General features: G+C 42.7%; 1 protein-coding gene across 2 annotated transcripts in view; it reads right to left on the reverse strand.

The window, feature by feature from the left end:
• arhgap21a (Rho GTPase activating protein 21a) overlaps positions 1-22,715 on the reverse strand; it is a 95,246-nt gene extending 72,531 nt beyond the window's left edge. Inside the window, exons 1-2 of one of the 2 annotated variants that reach the window (XM_034108368.2) lie at positions 22,330-22,715; positions 21,184-21,405 (exon numbers count right to left, since the gene is read on the reverse strand). In XM_034108368.2, the coding sequence (XP_033964259.1) occupies positions 21,184-21,261 (78 nt within the window). In that variant the 5' untranslated portion in view covers positions 21,262-21,405; positions 22,330-22,715. Of the gene's footprint in view, positions 1-11,566; positions 11,679-21,183; positions 21,406-22,329 lie in introns of those variants that run through there. The other variant, XM_034108367.2, reaches the window with a different exon arrangement.
• Positions 22,716-24,097: the final 1,382 nt, after the last annotated feature.

Consider the following 24,097-nt stretch of genomic DNA (forward strand, 5'->3'; position numbering starts at 1 on the left):
CTCTCCATTCTCTCGCCCATCTCTGCCTGCCGATCGAGCATCATGGGGCAGCTGGTTGTGTCACATTTTGGCACTAAACCATTCTCAGTATGTGGACAGGAACAGCTCGGGATGAACTTTCAGGAATAACTCAATACTATCAGATCATATTCCGCTAGAAATATGTGAGACCATCCCAGACGTTTCCTGTAGCGCGGATGTGTTGTGACCTTCACCCGGGGTGTGTGCCCCGCGAGTTAAAACCCAACAGGCCTGTGCTGAGAACGGAGCGACGTCAGCCCCTGTAACGTGAGACCTCATCGGAGAGTGGGAGAGGTGACGAGGGGAGTGAGGAAAGGGGAGATTAGTAGTACGGTATCCAGGTAACGGTCATAAACACTGTCAAAGCAAGACTGAACATGAGGCGAATCAAAGCACAAGACTCTATGAAAACAGCCTGACAAAGAGCAGCTATTGTGGCAGTTAAACAACTGAAGAGATGGAATTACTCTGCTTGTGTATGTGCATGCTGTGTGTTGTTTTGAATACTATGCCAGGAAGAAAGTCAATACTACACCTGCCAAAAGACAATAATCGTTGCACTTGCTGATGTTTTTTCACTGGTTGATCACATTCCAGAGACAAATAAACAATATCTCCTTCTCCCTCAATGTCCTCAACTTTCTAAACTTACACTGGATAGATGTTGTGGGATGCTGACCACTGACTTATTTCTACCCTGATAAGCTGATAAAAACTGGGTGCAGCATTCTGCACATATTCTGCCTCAAACTGTATGTCCGAGATGGAGACACTTTGTACTCGATGAACTCAACGTTACAGACGTCTGAGTGAATAAAAGTACTAAATTGCAATGTACACCTTACATCTTTCCTCACACTGTAAAAGCACATCCTGCAACGGCGCTTTCCCAAAAGCACACAGTGCTCTTTTCAAAACACTCGGAGCATGCAGTCTGACGATGGAAAATGTTAGCTAGTAAAAAACGCTGGAAAAGTGAGAGCATTAGAAATGCATGCGATGAATACGGCAGTGTAGCTCATGCTGTCCAGCACGGGTCTCTGAGGAGGGTGACGCAATACAGGACGGGAGGGGATGTTGAGGATTGAGGAGAGGGGGCACAAATATGTTGACTATTACGAGCTCCAACCCCCCCTCCTCCTCCTCCTCCTCCTCCTCCTCCTCCTCCTCCTCCTCCTCCTCCTCCTCCTCCTCCTCCAAAACGTCCGCGGCAGTCCCACCCAATGCTGAGGCCCATCTGGAGCGCCTCGTGACCCAGCTGATTAAAAGCAGTTGGGGCCTTCGGTGAGATACGGCCAGTGGAATGTGGAGACTGTGGAAAGGCCCGGAATAAGTGTGTCTAAGAGGAGTGTGAATTTCTACAGCGTGCTTGTAGATACTCTGCATGCTGATGTGTGCATCGACCCATGTGTTTGTATTGCATCACAGCGGTTTATGCGGCCACATGTCCATCAGTGCCATCCATTAGCAATCAATCAAATCAGAGTAGAAAACGCCCTGCAGCTTGTATGATGGATGCCCCCGTAGGGACTGATGGGATGGCTGTATGGGAGCACCTCTGCACACGAATCAGAGCTCTATGCCCTCCTCAGTAGGGTCTGAAGGTTAATGAGGTCTATAAACAGTAGGCCAGGCACACACACAATAGCCAAAACAGATATACTGTTTAAGACAAGCAAAACTTAACCTCCACTTAAGCTTAAAAGTATCTTCCTGGCTCTTCTACCCACACATCTCAGCTCATCCAAACCCAGATCTGGAAACCTAGCTCTCTGCAGTCCGCACCCTCCAAACCAGAAGGTTTTTTTTTTACAGGGTGCACCCGTCAAGCAGCATCACCTTTATCCAAATGAAAACCAGGCCGAGTCTCATCACTGCCGATGGAGCATGACACGAGAGCCCCGGGTCCATCTTAACTGCTCTCGTCTCAATAGGGGATCCTCCGTGCGGTTAATGTTAAGCTTAACATGTGTTTTACTGCTTAATTGAATAATGAAGCGATGAGGGGAGAGGAAAAACCACACGGTGGAGGACTGCACCAAAAGGCTGCCAGAGGAGGACTGTGCGGTGAAGAGCGAATACTTTGGTTTTAAAGCGGGCCTTTTTATAGGCACCGTGGCAACATGTCTGTCAGTAACACTTATATTATCTCATTCTTGTAAAGAAAACTGACCACCCCACCTCCCTTTGTCACAATCTATCCATCACTGTGAGCACGTAAGTGACAGTTTTTAAGTGTAGCATCCTGCTATGTAATTAAATCCATGCTTCATAATTTAGTTTGGCTAATACAAGCAAATGCAAACCTTGTTAACAGGCGTTTTCACTAATGGAGCCTTTTTTAAAAGTCCATCTGGCAGTCAGTTTTCTTCCCGTAACTGTTTGGATGTTTTTGTTTCTTTTTCCATCCTATTTGTACACTGTGTTGAATACAATTCAAACTGTGGCGCAACACAACAACAGGGAATGTGTTCTTACAAATAGCTTTACAGCACTTACTTTGCAAGTGTTTGGTACTTTTCGTGAAACCTTAACAGAAAAATCTTACTCTGTTAAAGTGACAAAGTGTATTAGCAGTTTGTCTTCCAGCCATATAATAAGGAGACACTGTTGATGATTGGATATATGCCAGCCTGGAAAGGAAGCGCTGACTAAGCTACACCGCTGTCACTACCTCGGCTGACCCTCAACGGACAATAAAACATGTCAAAACCTGATGGTAGACACAGCAACCTGCAGAAAATATGAGCAGCCATTGCATTAGATTTATAGCCTGGAGACACATATTCCCCTTGCTGGGTTTCCTACTAGTTCAACAGATCATGATTCCTGCAGCAGCGGATGTATCCTGCGGCGTAGAAAAAATGCCTCAACCTGCTCCAATTTGCACAGAAATCCCTATATTGTAGATATATTGATTGTAGATCAACAAGGAATACTATTATCACACAACACCACAAATAGATCACCATGAAGTCAGACCCGTGCAGTTCCATATGCACCACACAGATCAACACACAGAGAAGTCATTTGGCAGATGGGTGGAGGAGCAGAAGTGAACACAGCAGGTCTCCAGGCCATAATGACCACACCCAGTCCCAGCTGGAAACAATAACAGCCTCATCTCTTCCTCTTTCCCTCCATCTCCTGTCCGTTATTGTTGCCCCTTCTCACTGCACTTCACAGCCGTGTAACCCCTCAACTTGAGCATCTCAATCAGGTGACTCCTTCCCTTTCTGCCGTTCTCCTTGGCACCCCTATTCCCTTTGTCTGCCTTCATCATACTGTTTTCTAATCATCCCATAGAGGAGAGGGAGTGTCCACTGCATTCTCCGTCACCACAGTAAACACTCCGTCAACTGAGTGAGCCATACTCTCTGGCATGCACGCATAGGCCCCTTTAAAATATAAAAAGCCAAAGGAAAACAACAAGGGAGGAACAGATGGATGTCATTTGCGTTTTAAGGACAGACAATGGCGACGGAATAGCTTTCCGAGAGCAGTTTTTCACTTTTGCAAAAATAGCTAATTTGGCACCTTTCCTCCTTTGGGGACCTTCTCCTGTGACAATGTCAGATTGGTTTGCTGGCAAGTCATCACTGTTGATGATTAAATCAGGGCTCAGCCTGTCTCTGTCTCAGGGCCATAGGTGTGGAGGTGCTCTGAATGCTAATGCAGGGGGTGTCTCCGCAACATCAGAACAAAGCAGCGCGTGCACACTGACTGACATGGGACGGAGGGCATCGTTATCACCGTCTGGATCTCTGTTGAAGCCTCTACTGCCTGGCCAATCGCGTGCTCTGGCACTGAGCAGGTGGCCAATTAACGCCTCTTTTACTGGGATGCCTCAGGGCTGTGTGAGGAACATATGCACAGCATTTTATGGAAGAGCTAGAAGCATGGGAGAAGGACAGGATGGACTTTTTTTAGAATTCAGATATATCAAATTAACTGCAAGCTAACTATTTCCCTGAAGTTATTGATTCCTCCATGGCAGCTAAATGAATTGCTTTCATCTGATAGCATGAGCAAAGAGAGTGACTGACACACACCAGTGATCTATGGATTCTCTGTCAGGGCGCTGCAGAGGGATTATTCATTCCCCCTGCTCCACCCCTCTGAATGTCTTGCATGACGTAACTGCTCTTAGAAGGCTGATCAAGTGTAGATGTACCTTGCACCACAGCCACGGTTCAGGCATACAAAACACACGTGTACAAAAAAAAAAAAATCCATCTTCTCTTCCAGCGTGCTATTTACAATCTCACTTCAGGAGCGCCAGAGGGGGGCAAATGTGTCATCACTTATGGATGAAAACAAAACAACACCTTCTTAAAAAACATTCACACGCTCTCTTGCACACACACATGCATGCACACACAGCTCCACCCCTCGCAGAGGCTCCTCCCCGCCCTGCCTGCATTGCACCAAAGAGAGCTGCATCTTTTCCGAGGCACTTTTTCATCATCCGGGCCAAAGAGACTCAGCAGCATCCAGCTACTTCTTATTCACATCCTCTGCTGTGTTTTTACACTCCCTTTTTTCCTTGTGGCAGTGAAGAATACTTGAAATATTATAGAAGAATGGCGTCTTTGTTTGCTATCCTTTTACTGTGTTACCAAGGTTACACTTTCTTCGTTTTGCTGAGCCAAGCCCCCAGAGACACTCTCTTTTCAGCGTGTTTTGTTGTAATTCTGCCTCACACAGACAAATGGCATCGGTGTGTGTTTACTGCAGCGCTGCGCACATACTGTATGTCGTGGGGATTATGTCTCTGTAGGCGTGGGGAGGGGGGGGGCTGAGGGGTTACTGTGGCAGTTTGAGGTGAATCAGCATTCTGTTCACGACACACTCTGCTGAGGAGTACAGTATAGCTCAAATGTACGAGCAAGGGCAGACATGCCCGAAAAAAGACAACTCCATAGTATGCAGCTGCATGGCGGCACAATGACACAGCAATAGTAGCCACACATCTTATATATCCTGATGCTGGAGTATCACATTTGAGCTATTTATGAAGCTAAGGGAAAACCACTAGCCATTTTTTGTGACTCTTTTGTTGTTTTTCCCAGTTCAAAAATAAGTTACAGTAAACTTTAATTTAGTTTTCTTATGGATTAACATCAAGAGGGCTTATGACAACATGTACAAAATCTAAATTGTAATTTCCCTTGCGAGCGTGATTAAGTATACCTTCATTTTCTTAACATGAAATCCTTCTAAATTACAAATTAACTTTATCAAACGGTATGCCTCCAATAAAACAGCTCATTGCTGCTTAGAAATGCAAGTGAAAGGTTCAGGAGGTATCTTTGTTGCGGATCTTAAAACTCCCCTTTGTGTGTAAACATTAACCTGCCTCAGTGGGGGGTATTACTTCATAGTTTGATGCCTCAGTAAATACTAACTCCCTGACATAACACATGCCAGTCAGCTGAATGAATGGAGACATTTATCTTTACCTCTAAAGAGAGCCTTCACACTTAAAAACAGTGATTTAAATAGTGTGCTATCCACAATTAATAGATCTGAAAAACCTCTGCAGTGTGAACAGTGCAAAACAAAGCTTCTCCATAACAAAAACATGTTTTAATTTCCATGATAAGGTGCAGAACTGTTAACAGGTCTTTAAATCATCCTAAACTACTTCCTGTGTTGACATTTACATGTGTGTGTGTTTTAAAAGCAGATTAATTCACTATTGTATTACTATCAAAAACCCTAACCCTAAACCTAAACCCTAAACCCTAACCCTAAATCTAAACCCTAAACCTAAACCCATCAGAATAAGTACTCCTAAATGGCATGCTCTGCCACAATGAAATACAACACTGACTATGCAGAAAAAGAGGACACAACAGAGGTTTGGAATCAGCCAAATAACCAGTTCAGTTCTACTTATCCCTACTAAATAATCACATGAAGAAGGCAATATACCTAAGAGGACCAAGGAGAACACTATAGACAAGTCATTTAAAAAAAAATACACAGAAGCGTCAGATCTGTTCAACTGACAGATATGTGGCCTCATTCTGAACCACATTAAGACTTGAAGGGAGAGCAGCAAATCCTTTTAGATTGATTGATTTAAAGCCTGAGATAAGTGTATAAGGTGCAGGCTATATCACATCTTAGGCGGAAGGGAAGTGTCTTTGCCAGAGTCTGAGAAGATAAGCTGTCAGTATCATAGACATGCTGCAACCGTCAGACAGAACAGATCAACACAAAGCAGTCTTTTTACTTTAATTTCTATGAATAGAACCACAAGCTTGAAAGAAAAACAGCTCATCGTGGTCTTTTTGCCTTTTAGTGAAAAGCACTTTCCTAAGGGACATTTCTGCCACATAGGCACATGTGCTGCCATGAGGCTGATTAAAAGTTGTCTGCTTGGGACTGATTTGGAAGTTTTATGACCCCTCCCTTTTCCCGCCTCACTCGCTGCCCCTCCGCTTCTTTCATATGCTAATAGATGGGCAATTGTGCGGGCCAACAGCCTGGAATTCCTCTCCACAAAGGAGAAATGGAGATGGAAGGAGAGGGGAGAGAAAGGGACGGACAGACAGAAAGAGAGACCAGAGGAAAGTGGCTGATGCACATCAGAGGCCCAAACCACTGTCCACACAAGGGTTCTCTACGAGAGCACAAAGAGCCAGAGTGTGGCTCATACTCTTCTGTGTTTCTAGTATGCTAGGTTAGCATGCTAGGTTGAGTCTGATGAGGGCTGCAGCCAAACATGGTTCAACCACAAAGCCAAATAAATAATATTTTATAAGTTTAGATTTTCCCCCAAAAAATATATTGCATTTAATAACATACAAGACTAAGAAAAAAATGCACATTCAGATTTGAGAACTCCTCTTTATAAATAAAATGATACATTGCTTATCAAAATTGCTGCAGATTCATTATCTGTCCTTTGATTGATTTAATTATTGGGTTGTTTTAGCTCTAGTTTTGATTCCAACAAAGCCACTACAGAATTGTCAATCGTGCAACATCAGCTATCTTCATGTATTAGAAAATGGATAGAAAAGTGATGTTATTCTCAACTGACTGTCTGTGTATAAGGCTGCAGCCACACGAGGACGATAACGGTCGTATCCGCTACAGTTCTCTATCAGATTCGGCCACACGAGGCTGACACGGAAACGCAGAAAACGATAACGGGTCCCAAGGTGGGTATATCTGCAAACGAAGCGCTCTGGGGGGGCAAACGGCTCCGTGTTTACGCCTATACGATCATGTCCTGATAACGATGACGCAATAGCCCCGCCTCTCCCCACCTCTCCTGCTCAGAGATCAGCTGCTGGGCTGTCAGAAGAGGGGGAGGAAAAGAGAGGCTCCGTTTTTTATTCTTATATTATTATATAGTCGTTATTCATTTGTTTTAAAGCTCAATAAATAACAAAGAAGACATCTGACCAGCACTTTTCTAATTGTGTCTGGAAGATTGAAACTTTAACGGACATGTTGACCGGCAAAAAAAAAACGAACAGAAACTCTGCCGCACAGTCTCCTCGTCCCTTGGAAGAGGCGGAGAGGTGGGTGTTTGTCATCTGCTGGTGGACTACCGGAGAGAATTACAGCAGGAGCAAACGCTTGCCTCGGGGAGGGAGAAAAAGAGCCAGAGCGTCCACAGCGGAGAATAAACAGAAGGGCAACCATGGCAACCATGCACGGGAAGTCTTCTTCGCTGCTTTTGTGGCAGGATACAGCGGCACTTACAGGCCTCGCATATGTACTACAGCGTCTCCAGCGCTTTTGAGCGGTCTCGTGTGAACGGACATGTTTTGCCTGCTTTGTTATTGTCTAAAACAGCACTGCATGACGCATGGAAGGCCCTTTCGGCTGGGTTGGGTGTGGTCCATCACTACAGGGATGTCAGTAGAGGTGGCTACTAATGCACCACTGGGGAAGCCATCCCCCCACATTAAAGACATGGGGCAATCTAAACAAAGAGAGGACACACACACACCACGTCACATCCAGCCACCCACCTCAGCCCCACCCTTCAGAGACGGAGAGCAGGTGGGCCAATTAGGGTCCCCTGGGTCCCCCCACCCAGATGCAGGCAAAGCCCTGTATAATTGGTTTCCTCATCTATGAATTATTAATCCAGGATGCTCTTTGAGGTTTTTGACAGGGCAAGGTCGTGACAGTGCGCCCTATGACATAGACTCTCCTGTTTAACCCCCTAGTGCCGTGTTAAAACGGCTCCTCACAACAAAGTGGGGACACTCAGACAAAACCAGGAGCTCACATGAAAACCTGGGGTGCATTAATGCTGTGTGAGAGTGAAAAGAAGATCCTTTATGATGGGAACGTTACAATAATGTAGAGAGTATGCTACAAAATAGGTGTACTTTTGTCTAGGATCTATGTCTATCATATTGTCCTGCTAAAATTGATGCTGCAGCAGTAAATAATGCATTACATTAATCCATCACTTTACAGTAAATCTAATGGTGCATTAACAGTGGCAGGAAGGGATATTATGTTATGGTATATACCAAGATTTAGTTTAAACCTCTCAGAGCACAAGGATACAACCTATTTTGTAACAGTGCTTGTTTTTTAAGGCTAAGACTATCGGTTATGTTCAATATCAAGTGAAAAACTGTGACACACTTTCAAAAGGACAAGATGTCATCAAATGTCTTGTTTCGTTAGAAAAGGTAGTCAATTTACCATAATGTATTAAAAAGTGACAGGTTCCTCTCAATTACGAAGTAAGCACAAGAGAGTGAATTTTTCCACAATTCCTCACTTTAAAAAAAATTACAACTTTTTCCTGTTGATCACAATACCTGTTATGTGTCCAACCATTCCAGCTCTAAATAGGTTTTCGATTGGTTATGTCAATGCTTATGATCAAATGACAACAAACCAATTGTCTGGCAGGCCTTGCTGTTATTGGTGGCAGTGTTGTTCCCTGGCTCCTCTCTCTGTCTCACACCAGGTGTTAGCCTGTAAATATTTCACGAGGCCTCTGTGCTGTGCTACTGGCACACAAAGGCCGTTTTCAACGCGGCGGACAGCAGAGGCTCTCTGGAAACAGAGGCCTATCAGTTCGGAATGGGACGCAAACGATTTTCAGCACTGCTAAAATTAAATTAGGGGAAGGGGCATACCAGAGAGCAGCTCTGCCGCAATGCTTGACACAGCAAGACTTCTTTACTCTTCACATCAGACATTCCATGGTGAAATGAAAAAGAAGAGAAGGGGGAACAAATGCATGCAACAATAAGCCCTCTGTTTGAGTTTCCAGTGGAAAGAACTAAAAGGCATGAAAATGAGATATGAAGTGTTAGTAAGGGTGCCAAGTTGACTTCTCTGACTTCAACATACAAGATAGCACCACAAAGAGAGCTGTATGATGGAGAGAAGGACCACATTCATATGATGAGATTCACACGAAAATACGTCACTCTCTGAACATAGACAGGCCTCGACCTTTGCACCCTTGCACTTAACATCCCATCCCATTATAAGTGTACATCTTCCCCTGGATTTAAACAGCCAGCCTTTGATCTAAACCTGCATCAACAATGGTTTCCCAAACTGCCAATGGGGGGAATCGTTCCAAAACATGTAGATGCAGTTAAAGAGTGTCAAATGTCTGCAAATGTGTTTTTTCCAATCCAGCCCAAAATGATTGTTCTCCAGAAATCTTGTAAGCTATTGTTTAATATCTGTTCCTCACCTTCACCCAAACGCAAACCTTTCGCTACTAATCAGACATATACGTCTTTATTTTTAAATACCTGCCAGCCGAGTTTACAGATTGCCCATGTGCCAGCAGTGTCATGTGTGTCATCACTATTGAAAACCTGGCCGTGTTATGTTCTAGATGGGTTTAAGTTTCAGTTGTTGTCGCGGAATCAATAACTCCCCCCCAGTAAACTACCACAAAACAGTCTTCAAAATCAAGTTCAGTCTGGAGCCACCTGAGGCAGCACGAGGCACTCTGTCTGAAAGAGCAGGGACACTCAGAGGTCAACATGCCAAGCACTCCAGAGTCTCCAGTTCCATGCTGCACTGCTGAATGAATTCCAGCTATTAATACACGGTATGTCAGGGATGCCATTCCTGGAGAACTCCACAGATAACATGGGACGGAGAGGAAGGTATAAAAAGGATGAGGGAGGGTGTCCAAAATACAGGTAGAGAATGTGTAGAAAAAACAGATGCAATAAGGACTGTTGTATGGATGCTAGTGCTGGAGCGACGCGTCGACTTCAAAATATCGTCGACGACATATTTCCGCTTCGACGCGTCGCTACACACGTGGGTGTGTAAACAAAGCAACAAGCAGTTCGCAATCGCACTTCAAACACAATGGAGACTGAAACGGCTACCACCTCCTCACAGGATTGCGCACGAAGCCCTCAAACGAAAACATCTCGCCCTAGGTCTTCAAAAGCATGGGAATATTTTAAAGTTAGTCCAAAACGCAAAGATATTGTCATTTGCAGTCTTTGCCAAATGGAGTTGGCATATCACACAAGCACAACGGCTATGTTGGAACATAGCAGCTAGCATTTGCTCTCCGATTTTTATATAAAAATGGAATTATGGATTATAAATTCAATCATTTTTTTATACATAGACGTTAAAAACCTATGGATTAACCGATTCAGCCGCGTTTTTTCTCATTTTAATGCCATTGAACACGTCTTTTGATCAGATTGACAGCTACGGTGGTGAGACGATCTCCCTAGAAGCTCTGTAAAGGTACGTGTTGTGATGACTGTATTTGCTTCCCCTGTCGCGAGTCCGGATCACTCAGTGATGATACTATATACCTACATAATCTGTGGAGTCTCAGCTTTAATCGGATATCTTGTATGTGCAGCTACGATGAGTAATAAGGGTACTTTTATCTTGAGTTCTGTGCCAATGTCCGTTAGCATTTTTCGCTCATGGGTCATTTAGATGCTTCTTATGAGACTTGTGTTTTGTTTTGGTAAACATGGTTTGTATCGGCAGTTAGCTGAGATTATTTCCGTTAATCTGGTATAACACATTAATAGTTTGTTAAATATTAAGATCCCCTGAGACACAGTAGTGTGAAAAAAAAAATGTTTACATTACGTTTTTTTTACATTACGTTTTTTATGAATTGAACAACAGAAAAATAATCGTTAGATTAGTCGACTAATCGATCAAATAATCGCCCGATTAATCGTTTTCGAAATAATCGTTTCCCCCCAGCACTAATGGATGCCGTTCAATGCATAATGACTACCTCAGTAAAGAGTACACAGTCACCCGATGTTTGCATAAACTGTCTCGACATAAGACAATTACTAGTTTAGTGCCCTAATAGCTGTGAGTTGCCATATGAGAAGAAATAAATGCAACATAGGAGTGACGTAAGATCTATACTATATACGACTATTGCAACATCACCGGTTTGAATTGGGACTGGAGCAAGTGGATCATTTTTTTCTTGTTTCTCTCTCCAAATAATTCCAGCCACAAATGTCAACATGCCTGGTCAATCCAACAAGTCAAATGCCTGCAACATCAATAGAAAACTGACCTGATTGTTCCAGGTACAGTACAGATCACAGATCAGACTCCAGTTGTTGTTAATCATGCAGTCGAGAACATTAAGATGAGCCATTTTAGGTTTCACTGAAGAAATCCAATCGGACCAGACACCTGCCCCTCAGCTGTGTGTTCCAAACCCTGCTGTTCCCAGCGGCGCCCTGCTGGCAGCAGCGCTCCCTGATGCCACCTTGACGGAGAGGAGGGTGTAAGGAGGCGGGAGGGGATCACCGGCAGGGGAAGGGTGCATATCCGTGCCCATCTGCAAGCCCAGCAGGCGTCCTATCCGGCGTGGCCGTCGCCCCAGCCATGCTTCATTAGCAGTATGTTAATGATTCATGCTCCGCAAACTTAAAACTCCGCAAAATTATCGTAGATGTAACATTAGAAATCAGCCTTCCTGAGCGAGGGATGCAGCACGAAAGAGTTGTCAGCAGTCCGGAGCGGGACAGGCAATCCCCATGGTTACGCAGCAGACTGGCCGGTTGAGGAGAAGCCTGAAAGACGACGAAGCAGACTGCACTTTTTCTTGTCATCTGCCTGTGAGTTTTGGTTACCCTCCCTTTTCTTTGATTCCCTCCGTGTCTCTTTCTGTGTTGCTGTCTCTTCCCAGCTGGCTGTGCCTCCCTGTGCTCGTCTCCGCAGTCGTACCAGGCTGAGGCAGCCTGAGCGGAGCAGCAAAGGCTCACTTTTAATCATCAAGCATCAGGCCGCACTGCAGGACAAACCCAGAGACAGAATGGTTTCCCTCTTCTCTTTCTGGAAACTGCCAGAAAGGTGTCCATCATTGACCTTTCACTGCTGTCCTTTGTTTACATGAACATACACCTAAGGCTTGTATCGCCTTCAGAGGGTTTAAGATGTCTGTGTCATCCTGCGAAAACCTACAGAGGAGAGGACTGCGCAGCCTCTCTGCCTCTTCCTCCAAACCTGACTGATTCTGCACTTTGCTGGCAATGCGGAAATCTATCCTGCCCGAGTTATTTATTTCCTTACCCTGCCTGAGAAGAAATCTTTACTGTCCTATGCAGAGGGAAGACTTCCTGACAGAACGCAACAGACATGCCATAGCCCCCACCACTGCACAGCAAAGACAAACCTCAGCTTGGCTATGTAAATGAACGTCAACTTAAAGACTTCCTGTCACCGTAGGATGTCAAAGAAATCAAGCGTGTGTGGGAGGAAAATATGCCAGAAAAGCATGAAGAGAGAACTACTGGATGCCAGTAAATAGTTGTCTGGCATTGTTTATGTTCCTTCCACGCTTTGATGCTGTGTGACGTCCAGATGGTTGTGATTGTGACACTGGCTGCAAGGCGGCTTCATCAGTGAGATGCTTTAAGCTCACTTGAAATGATGACTGCCAAAACTACTTAGGAGCAAGGAGTAGCCTGAGGTGGGGTTTAAGATAGTCATGCAATTTTAATAACCCCTTAGAACTAAATGTCGATCAGCCTTGGACATATTTTGTCTTTCTTTCAATTACAGGGATCCCCACAGGCAAATACAATTAAATAACCACCTAAACCATGTAAAACACTCCATTGTCATAACTGGTAATTCTGCAGGTACATTAATGTCCAGTTCTAAGCTTGTATTCAGCGGAATGGGTACTTTAATCATCTTGTTGTGCACCAAATGTTGTGTAAAACTGTGTATCAGAGATAGATGTATCACAAAAAGCTGGGTAAAGATAACCTCAGTGATAAAACAGACACCCCACCCTGTAAGGGCTACACACACAGTCTAGACAGAAAGGTCATCCAACTCTTATAGGCCACACTTAGTGACCAGACATGGCAACCCGGGGCCCAACAACACACTTTCATTACACGGGTTTGGGAACCTCAAGTTGCCCCTCATAACTCTTTAACCAGCTAGTGTTCCCCATTACCAACACACAATCGTTTTACTTTCTTTAACTTTGGAGGCCGCCAGTGCGTATCGTCATACTGATGAAACAATAAGCTAAACCTCCGCAGGACAAACAGAAAACATTGTTCTTCTTAAATCCATCACGTTCGGGGAAAACATGTCAAGATATAACCCAGAAAATAACATCGCTTAATATGTGATGTCAGTCCAAAACACACAGCTGTCCAAAGATTAATTCCTCTTGGCGAAATGAAACACATTAAAGTTCCTGTTTTGCTCTCTGCTCGAAGTCAAAAGGGATTTACTTAAATACGAGCAAATCTTCTACTATGATCTGCAGCAGTGCTATTTTGTTCAAATACCTAAGCCAGGCAATTTCTCCAGTGCAATAATTCAAAATAATAAACTGCCTTTTAAATGAAATGTTAAAGCCACTGAATGAAAATGTTAATATTAAAAACACTATCAATTATTCACCTTTTTTTGCTCCCGATCCGATTCCGATCATTTGATTTTGACAATCTGCCGATACCGATTTTTCCCGATCCGATCTTTATGCAATGCATTAAGAGAAAAAAAAGGTAACAGATAACGGCTGGTCATCCAACGCGATGAATTCAGCTATCTTGGCTGTTATTCTTTTGGCCTTTTCACTGTTCTGGGGCAGTTTCTCTTTCCTTTTAAAAGTCTCTGAAAGTGTCGGTTGTTTCAGTGCCGTTACCTGAGTGGCCGCTGTGTACTCGTCGTGTTGTGGTTGGTGTTTGTTTCTCAGGTAGCGTATTAGCTTATTGGTCGCGTTGAACGTAGCTCTGTTCTTTCCACCACGCGGAACCTCCGCCTTGCAAACATTGCATCTGGCTGTTACACTGCCTTCGCTTTCAATTTTATAATACCTACAAACTCCTGACAATTTCTCTTTCCCGACTCCCGAGTCACCAGCTTAACGTAGCCTCTTGTTAGCTTACTGCTACTATTAGACACTGCGCCCACTCTGTTGCCAGATTTGAGAGAAATAAGCAACCAGGTCTGAAAACAAGCCTAAAAGAAGCAACACATACATGATGTTGTGTAATTTTAAACCAAAACTAAGTCCTCAGGATGACTTTAAGACGTGAACATGGTCATTTTTGTTTTGTAACATTAAGTAAAATAAAAATATGTTCTAAAAAAAAAAAATAATAATAATTTCCGATCTCCGATTTTTTTCTCCCTATTCCGATCTTTTGAAAATCACGTGATCGGCTCCGATCCCCGATCACGTGATCGGATCGGGACATCTCTACTTGCATCACTTGCTATCTCTTTATAAGTAATGCTACACTTTGTTTAAATGTGCAGCTATGTGGTAGGGGTGTAATTATTCGGTACGGGCCCTTCGGTTCGGTACACGTGTGTACCGAAGTGTACCGAACGAATATAACGTTAAACGTAAAAAATTGAGAACGTGAACAACTTCTTGGAAGTAATCTCAGGTGCTGCATCGCAGCATTCAGAGTAATTTCCTCACATTGGGCTCATCGCGTCATAGAGCGAGCAAGTCATTTCATTGGATGAGAGGGCATGCTATGAGAGCTGGTCAGAGGGATGCGTTCAAATTTAGTCAGTAATTTGAGGAACTGTCGAAAATTAATGGCGAATGCAGATAAAGTTGAGATCGAAAATCCTCCAGCATCATTGAAGTCCCCGGTTTGGGAACATTTTGGTTTCGCAGTTACATACAAGGATGACGGACAAAGACAGGTGGACCGAACCAAAGCTGTTTGTCGGCATTGTTCAACTAAAATTGGTTACGCGGCTGGCAATACATCAAACTTGCACACTCTTGAAAAGGCATCACCCGAACGTGAATATCACCGGTACCAAAAGACTGAAGTGCAAACCCAACTCCCACTAGCATTTAAGCCTCCACCACTCGCAAAAAGTTCAGACCGAGCCAAAGCTATTACAAACGCCAAATATCCTTATGTTGCCATGTTAGCAAAGCGCTACCTGGCTGTATCTGCTACCTCTGTCCCTAGCGAGAGGGTTTTCTTCACAGCAGGAGACATTGCTAGTGCCAGCAGATCTGCCCTTTCGGCAAGCAATGTGGACAAGTTCATCTTTCTTTAAACAACATGAAAATACAATGACAAGCAAGTCCTAATGTCAAACTGGCTGCTTAGGTACTAGTACAGTTCAAATACAGATAATTTCAGTTCATCGAAATGCTGCACCTTAATGTTCATTTGATTATATTTTGTATTTATTTGAGTGAATATTCACAGTTTAATAATAATTAAAAACCCAAAACTAATAGTTTATGTTTTGTGAGTACTTGTACAGTAAAGTTCAAATACAGATTATTTCAGTTCATCGAAATTCTGCACCTTAATGTTTATTTTATTATATTTTGTATTTATTTGAGTGAATACATTATTCACAGTTTAATAATAATAAAAAAATCTATATATGTTTTGTGAAAAAAAATTCTGCTGTACCGAAAACGTACCGAACCGAACCGTGACCAAAAAACCGAGGTACGTACCGAACCGAAATGTTTGTGAACCATTACACCCCTACTATGTGGACTAAATCACGTTAGTGCAAATGACCTTATGTTGGAATAATTGCAAACTAATGAGATACAACTGTCAGTGAATAACAAGAGCAAACCGCTGTGACATCATGCAGCAACATGTGCATGAGCTGAGGCTGCAAAACCCCCACATCACAAGCCAGCAGCAGGCCAGTAAACAGTAACCTGGCACTGAAACCAATATAATACAATCAATCCTGAGTTATGGATCTGATCTCTGGACACATGCACGCAGGCAGAGCCACACACCCTCCTACAGTACAAAACAACAGGGAGTGCATGCATGTTTAGGATGCTGAGGTCATTCCACTGACAGTCAGGCAGAGAAACAGAACTCCATGACGGTCATGAGGGGAGTCAACCTGAGGCTTATCAAGATGGTTTACAGGAGAGATATTAAATTCAAGTGATGAAAAGCCAGTTGTTACACATTTTTCCAGTCAGATTTATTAATAAGATTAATATATCTTATTGTATCTTTTTACTGCACATTCTTAATAAGTATGTTGTTATAATATAAGAAAATGATGCCCACCACAAGTTTCCAGAACACAATGTTACGTCTTCAAATTGATTGTTCTTTCCAACCAGCAGTCCACAATTTAGAGTCTTTAAATCACAATTTTATAAAACTCATGGAAAAAAGGAAATCCTTTATATATATTTGTAGTCTCCTGATTTCAGCACTAGTGATAATAATCAAATGAACACTGAGTGAGGTCACATACCAATGGGTTTGTTTTATATACTTTCATTATCAATCCATTTGTTTCTGTGTTCCAAGTGGCAGTATAACTGGTCGAATACTTGATTTACTTATTAATTTATTGGCTTTAAATCTGCTGACAAATGCAGCCGTTTTAACAGGCAGCATGCTGGCCTTCTTTTAGACTACATGCTTTTTATAGCAATAACTGCAAGTCTACTATTAAGCAGTTGTGGTCCATTTGTGGAAATGATATATAATATCATACACCAGTTTGCTGGGACTCGTGAAACTTCCACAGCCAATCAAAGGAGACAGCGGCTCAGCCATTCTGTGGCTTCTCTGCCAGCCATTCATGAAATCAGTCCTTCATCAGCCTGCCCTTGTTCATTTCCACTGCTGACGCTGACAGGAAATAATGTCGTTTCCTGCCAAGACCCCAAAGCCCACACTGAAACCGCGGGTACTGATAACTATCTGTTACATAAGGGTCGATTAAAAACAAACACATCGGCTATAATGTGGTTTTACATCCAAAATTAAATATTAAAATAATTTAATTGCCAGGCCCCGCCAACCGTGCAACATATGATATATACTAAATAAGATTTTTTTAAAAAGAAGTAAAATACAGTAAGGAAAAATGAGTTATAAGAAAATCTTTATTGCAGGAAATGGCGGAAAATTACATGTACTTGCACTGTTATGTGAAATGTTTAAAAACAGTTCTGTGTGAAGATGGCTAGAGTCAGCCACTTCAGTGTAATTCTTAGCCTGAAAGGAGTAAACTCGTCACCGCCTGAAGGACTGAGCGGCACAGATCATTAAATGCTCTACACACACTCCTGACTGGTGTATGTTATGTCTCGGAGCCAAAGATAGAGTCAGATAGGGGGCGAATGTTGTGACGGGGATGCCTTGCGCATGTGTAATGGATAGCGCCTCAATGAGCATTAGACTGGTTCAGTTCTGCCTGTCTGCCTGCGTATGCGAAACCCCTTCCCCCCCCCCCCAAACCACCACCTCTCACCATCTTCTTGCTGCCCTTCCTTTATCTTCTGAAAGGGCAAGAGTATCCAGGCAGAAGAATATTTGATATTGAGCCAATTGGCAAAAGAGAGAACCAAAAAATATGGTAAGGGTTGCTTTTCTCGCCCAATGGTTAAACTCTCATCTGATTTGACAACAATCCCTGCCCTCTTCCCGCTTCCTCCCTCCATACTTCCATCAGTCATGCCATGTCTGTAGTCAGCGGAATAATGGCGTCTAGTGTGATTGTGGACAGTCTGGGCTTTAGGCCGACTGAAGGATGACATGCAGAGGAGACATGGACGTCACCTCTCCACATGAAAAAGATAAGGGGGCTACCCAACACACATGTTTAGGTTGACCTTGAGGTCCACGCAGCACTTGTACAGATTTCCCTTTTAGCAACAACAGCTGGGAAGTTTGATTCCGATAAGAGATGCCAAAACACACACCGGTTTCAGTTTCAGTTATTCCCACAACACTTTCTCTCTACGAGTGTATGTGCTAACACAGAAGCCAGGTCACGTCCGGGTTAGTTTCGTGTTTGCTGAATAGGAAAGAACCCTGATGTCTGCACGGGACACATTTGCTATTTAAATGTATGCAAATCAAAATAGTTTTGTTGCTGCTCTGATTGATGAACCGCCCAGGATCTAAACACTGATACAAGTGTAGCTCATTTCCTTTTTGAGACACTGTAATCTCTTTCCTGATGTTTCTTTTTTGTCCTCTTCCAATGATTAAAATAAACCATCTGACTTTTAAGAAGTGAGATCCTGGTGTGACACTGGAAATGTGAGTTGTCACCAGCGGGTTGTGTATGTGGAAAAAATGAATGTTACTGAAAATAACAAGCTTTTACGTGGCAAAAACTGACCGCTGTCACATTCCCCGACCTCTAAAATCCCCACATTCACTGCTTGTAAGAGCATTCCGGAGAAAATGGAGAGCGATTCCAGTACAGTGATTCCATTTTTCCCTCTCCGGCATTCATCTTTCCATGGGTTAAATATAGCATCACTAAAAACACGCGGGAATAGAGGACGGGTGAAAGACATGCATGTGGACGGGGGAGAGGGAAAAAAAGGACAGGGATTTATGCTGTTGGGAGGGGCTATATTTAGAGCGAAGCACAAAGCATCAGCAGCACTCACAGCACCGCCATGGGCTCCACATGAATGAGCCATGGGATCAATATATGGTGGAGAGTGTTTCATTGGGTTCTTGCTTGTTTTTCTTTATCCCTCCCCTATCCTTTATCCACATGTTTTCCTTTCAACACAAAGGTATATCACAGGTTTGGTTAATGAAATAAAACATGTAAAACGGAATGTGAGTGAGTAAGAAGGGGAGGGATGTAGAAAGACAACCAGCAAAAGTGAATTGCTTGTGAAGGCATTTACCGATGATTTTTTTCTAAAACAATTTATCGGCAGATTTTTTTATATTTTTTTATAAAACTACATATATAGTTATTTGGTTTTAACAAGAAATTCATTAAACAATGAAGTTAAAGAGACACAAATAAGTCCAAACACTGTGGCAAGTAGAACTAAAACGTTTAGACAACTAATAAATCATTTGATAAAAAATCCCAAAATATCAGTTTCAGACGTGACGCATATTTTCACAATTTTTAGACGTTATATGCCCTTTGAGAAAATAACTGACAGAATAATAAACAATGAAAAAAAACGTTATTTAAGTCCCAAAAAAGTCACCTTTTATACATATCTTTTTCCATTCGTCTTTCTCTGAGATGTATATAGCCGAGCCTCAGCTGCTTTATCATCCCACTGTTGGTATCAGCGGGACTGTGACGGCAGGTCAAGTAAGGTAGGGAGAGTGAATGAGGCCAACAGAGAGGGAGAAGCAGACGTTGTACACGTGGGGTGTTTTTCCCCTAATGATCAGGGCAGCTGTGCCCCAGTGTTGCTACCATCAGTTTGGCAGTAGGAAGGGGTGGGGGTGTTTGTGTGTGTGTTGGGGGAAGGAAACGCCCCTTGCAATCTCGCTCATTAGCGAGTCGAAATGATGCACAGGGTTGGCTGGTGGAGAGAGGAGAGGGGAGGCCACTGTCATTAGACCCCAGGGGGTACAGCAGTTCATAAGCAGCGAAGCCTGAAAGTTGGGTGAGAAATTGTTTGTGTTGTACGAGGCATCAGGTAGATGAAAAATGACCAGACTCAAACACTCAGGCTAAACACCGGCACTGACTCACAGGTGACTCACATCCCCTGCAGCGCTGTAGAGTGTGTTTTGTTCCTCGGGTTATCAGAAACGTATGGAATCGAAATGACTAATATCAGGGCAGTCTGGTTATTCAGTGGGCAGCAATGCACCTGCAAAGCACACTCCCACACATACCATGCTCCATCCCCTATTTTCCAAACAGTCTTTAAAAATCTAATCAGCTAAAAGAGAAGGTTTTTCATGATCTTCAAAATGTTGACAGTACATAACATTTTTGAGAAATAAATTGCTTCCATTACCAAACCACTTTCAATGGAGCACACGTTCCACTCATGTGCCACTGCCAAACATTAATCCTTCTTCATCTCAATGATAAACAAATAACTGCCCCGTCCTTTAATACGTCAACTGTCTCTAAAACAACTTGACTGTTAGATTGATGCCTTACCCCGTTCCCAACGATTTACGTCCCCCATCCTTAGCTGGTTCTAATATAGTAAGAGGATTACATCCACACACACGGAGCACTGTTGCCATTTTCTGATGATGGATTATCCAAAACATGCCACCGCTGCACTGCTGTTATGACATGCATCAAGCCTAGCTGGAGTATGATGACGATTATGATGATGTAACCGTTGAAGCTAACGCGCCTAAGAGGAAAAGGATGAGCTCTGCAAAGTGCCATTTGGAATGCAGACCCACAAAAGGCTGCACTGCAAGTAGAACACTCTCTGTGTGCACTTAAACAGTTGTCAGAGTGAGAAAAAAATGAACTTAGTCACCCCCGAACCCTGGCAGATGCGACGTGCGGCAACACTTAGCTCACACTCACTCTGTTTTCCTTTAGAGTCACCCTGAGCAACTTCTGTCACCAGCCTTCAGAAAGTGAGGACACCTTTTGATGAAGTTGCTAAGTAGACTGATGGTTTTCATGAAAGCTCTATATTTATCCAGGTGACGTTTATATATAGTGAATGCACATGTTTTCCACTTGGGTCGAGTAGCATAAAGCTGCTGTTGTGTCAAAAATAGATGTTCCAAACGGATTCTGGCACAACATTTCCGGATCATAACTCCTCTGCTACACTGCTAAAGTTCACACAATTAAATATGTCAGCAGATAACTGTGAAATACCACAACAGTCAATAAATCAACACTTTGCCAGAGCTGTAAGCAAGCACACCTATAATACAAACAAAACAGACACATCTCTATCCAAATTCCTACCTCGCAAGACGGAGTTACGGCTGTTTGTTTACTCTCTTCATTGTCCTTTGGTGAATCACTCCAACGTGCAGCCATCATTTCATTTCGAACCGCAGAGGAGGAAGAAGTCCTTTAGAGACCACATTGAGGTGAGGAGGATGAAGCCAAACAAAAGAAAAAGGAAGAGGAAAAAGATCCTAATCCACACCGTCCGCCTTCTTCATGTCCATCAGTGGAGGAAATCTAAACACAGAGAACATGAGTTAGTGAAGTGCAGACATTGGCACACTGTCCTGTCCCATGAAGGTCCCAGTGCCCAATATAACAGCTATTGTAAGGGTTTTTACCAGGACTATTGAGGCTAGGCATCCAAGTGTATCAAATTAGCACCATTAAGTACAAGAGACAGAAGAAGATAAACTCAAATGTATTTCTGAAAAATTATATAGCCATTAAATGTCCCATGGAAGCTCCAATGATGAGCCAGGTCAACAAAGGATGGTCAAACATCTTAACTCTGACATCTTACTTACTCTAAAAGAAGAATGCTGTTAAGACATAATAACAAATGTACAACTATCTAAAAAGCCTGAATGCTGATGTTAAGGTCATTATAGAGACTAAACAGGAATATTATGCTGGTCTTTTTCAGGTGGTCAAACAAGCCTGAAGGGTTTAACTAAAAATCAATTGAATGGTCAACATTCACTTAATCTATGTAATTAATTGACAGTGGATCTGCCTTAATGCGTTTAATGGCAGGTGGATAGTAGAGGGTTTTTTTCGGGTTTTTTTTTGCAATCCTTTTGATAAAAAAATGACCCACGAATGACACCTCTGTAACATTATTTAAACACTGTGAGGAAGAAACGCGACGTGCATGTCAAATACAAGCGGAATTCATAGCTCTCTGAGGGGGAGAGCGCACATTAGGATAACGGTGTAAAATCCCCACACCAGCCATCATGAATTAAGCCATACGCCAAATATAAACCGCCAGCATTTGATGTTTCATTATGCACTATTACGACTATCATTTTCACTCTTTTTTTGCAAGAAACCCCTCTTGTCGCTGTTACTATGGGTTGATGTTGCCGATGATAGCTAAACAGGCGGACGACAGGTTGTTGCAGGGTTTATAATTGTGAATAACATAAGAAACCCTACCTGTTACAAAAGCAGAAAACTACTCCACAAAAACAACACATTGTCCATGTTGCTAGGAAGAGAAGGGTGCTCCGCTGAGAGCCTCGGTCGATCCAAAAATGGGTCAAAAAGGCTGTCAAGAGATTACAGAGCGGGATATTCGGTCTCCTTTTAGAGCCACACTGACTGACCGCTGAGGCTCACTACCTGTTAGGAAAAACACGCTGGAAAACACGGTAAACGCCCTTCAGTGTGCATGTCTTCGTCACTGGGACCCGATAAAAAATACACCTCTTGTGTTCATTATTTTTCCCATCATTCCCAATCCTTACAACGAAGCTTAAATAGTCAAAAATATAAACAAAAAGTAACATGTACTCCTACGTGGTCCCGGTTGGCGGCGCGACAATCTGTATATAGATTGACAAACCTCCCGACTCTGGTGAAGCACCGCCCCTCCACTTGCCCTCTCGAAAAGAGTCGTCCAATCAAATGAGCGGATTAAATTTGGAATTTTGAAGCGGGCCAATTGGAGGCGTTGTTGCATAACAATTTCAATAAAGGGTGGAAGCTGGTCCATTCTAAGGATCCTTGGTTCATTCTTGTCAGTGGCTACAATTCACTTTGTAAGAACTTTGTCTTTTACGTTATTTTCAGTGTTGAAAGGTCGTCAGTTCAAATGGTTACATTTACTCTCAGAACCTTTTATTTATTTTTATAATAACATTTCATATGATAATACAATATTGTGTTTATTAATCAACATTGTTCTAGATGAAAATGCCTAAAACTATGCAAAATAGGGTGGTCAAATTTGAAATTGGAACGCTGCTTACATTATATGAATCCATTACTTTGACATGTATGACAATGTAATACACCTCTTCAATGGACTGCTCTGCATCATGAGCACTTTACCATTTTTAATATTTAATTCTGTCTGCTAATATGTGTGTACTTTTACTCTTTTTCAAAGTGTGGTACTTTATTTAAATACTTTATTTTGGGCTATATTTCTAGTCCCCTTCCTTTTAAGGGAGAACTATTTAATTGTCATAATATCCTATAATAAATGAACACCCTATTATATACATTCAATACATGAATAGTCTACTTTTACTTTTTATAACTTAACTATGGATTTTGAATGTAAGTGTATCTATAATATTCCTGAAAACTCATATTTTCTTATTTTCTTCTACCACTGATCAAGCATCCTGCACACTTTTCCATTAGAGAGTGCATTTCAATAATCAGCTATAGCCCTCAGCTGATAAACACTCCATCATTAAGCCTGTTAGACCTTTAAAGTGAGCAAAGGAAATCACAGGGACGTCATTGTGAGGGAAGAGGAAACGCCCCGAGGCATCACACATATGCTGAACTCTGCAATTTCCTATCATTCAACTGGTGAAACATGTTTGCCCATCCATTAACAACTGTAACAGCAGTGTCCTTAACTATATTATGGTGACATGTAGGGCATGGCAGCCACATGGGACTCCTCAGAGCATGACAAAAAAAAGTCCGCACAGCTGATCCTGAGAAGACAAAGGCTGACAGTGTTCTGTTTGCTGGCTACTCCAGCAGCACAATGGAAGATAGGACAATAGGACTCTTTTGACCCATACTGTGGCGAGGTTTCCCTGGTTTCAGAGAGAAGCTATTGTCTAAAGAGCTGGTGCACCCTCACCCAGACAAAGGAGAACTTAAACTGATGTAAGTGGGACTCTGCATTATGTGATGGCAAACATGGGTTTCATTTTCACTTAATACAATTTGTTTTATC

The sequence above is a fragment of the Pseudochaenichthys georgianus genome, chromosome 20, assembly GCF_902827115.2.
Source record: "Pseudochaenichthys georgianus chromosome 20, fPseGeo1.2, whole genome shotgun sequence".
In the NCBI taxonomy this organism is placed as follows: domain Eukaryota; kingdom Metazoa; phylum Chordata; class Actinopteri; order Perciformes; family Channichthyidae; genus Pseudochaenichthys; species Pseudochaenichthys georgianus.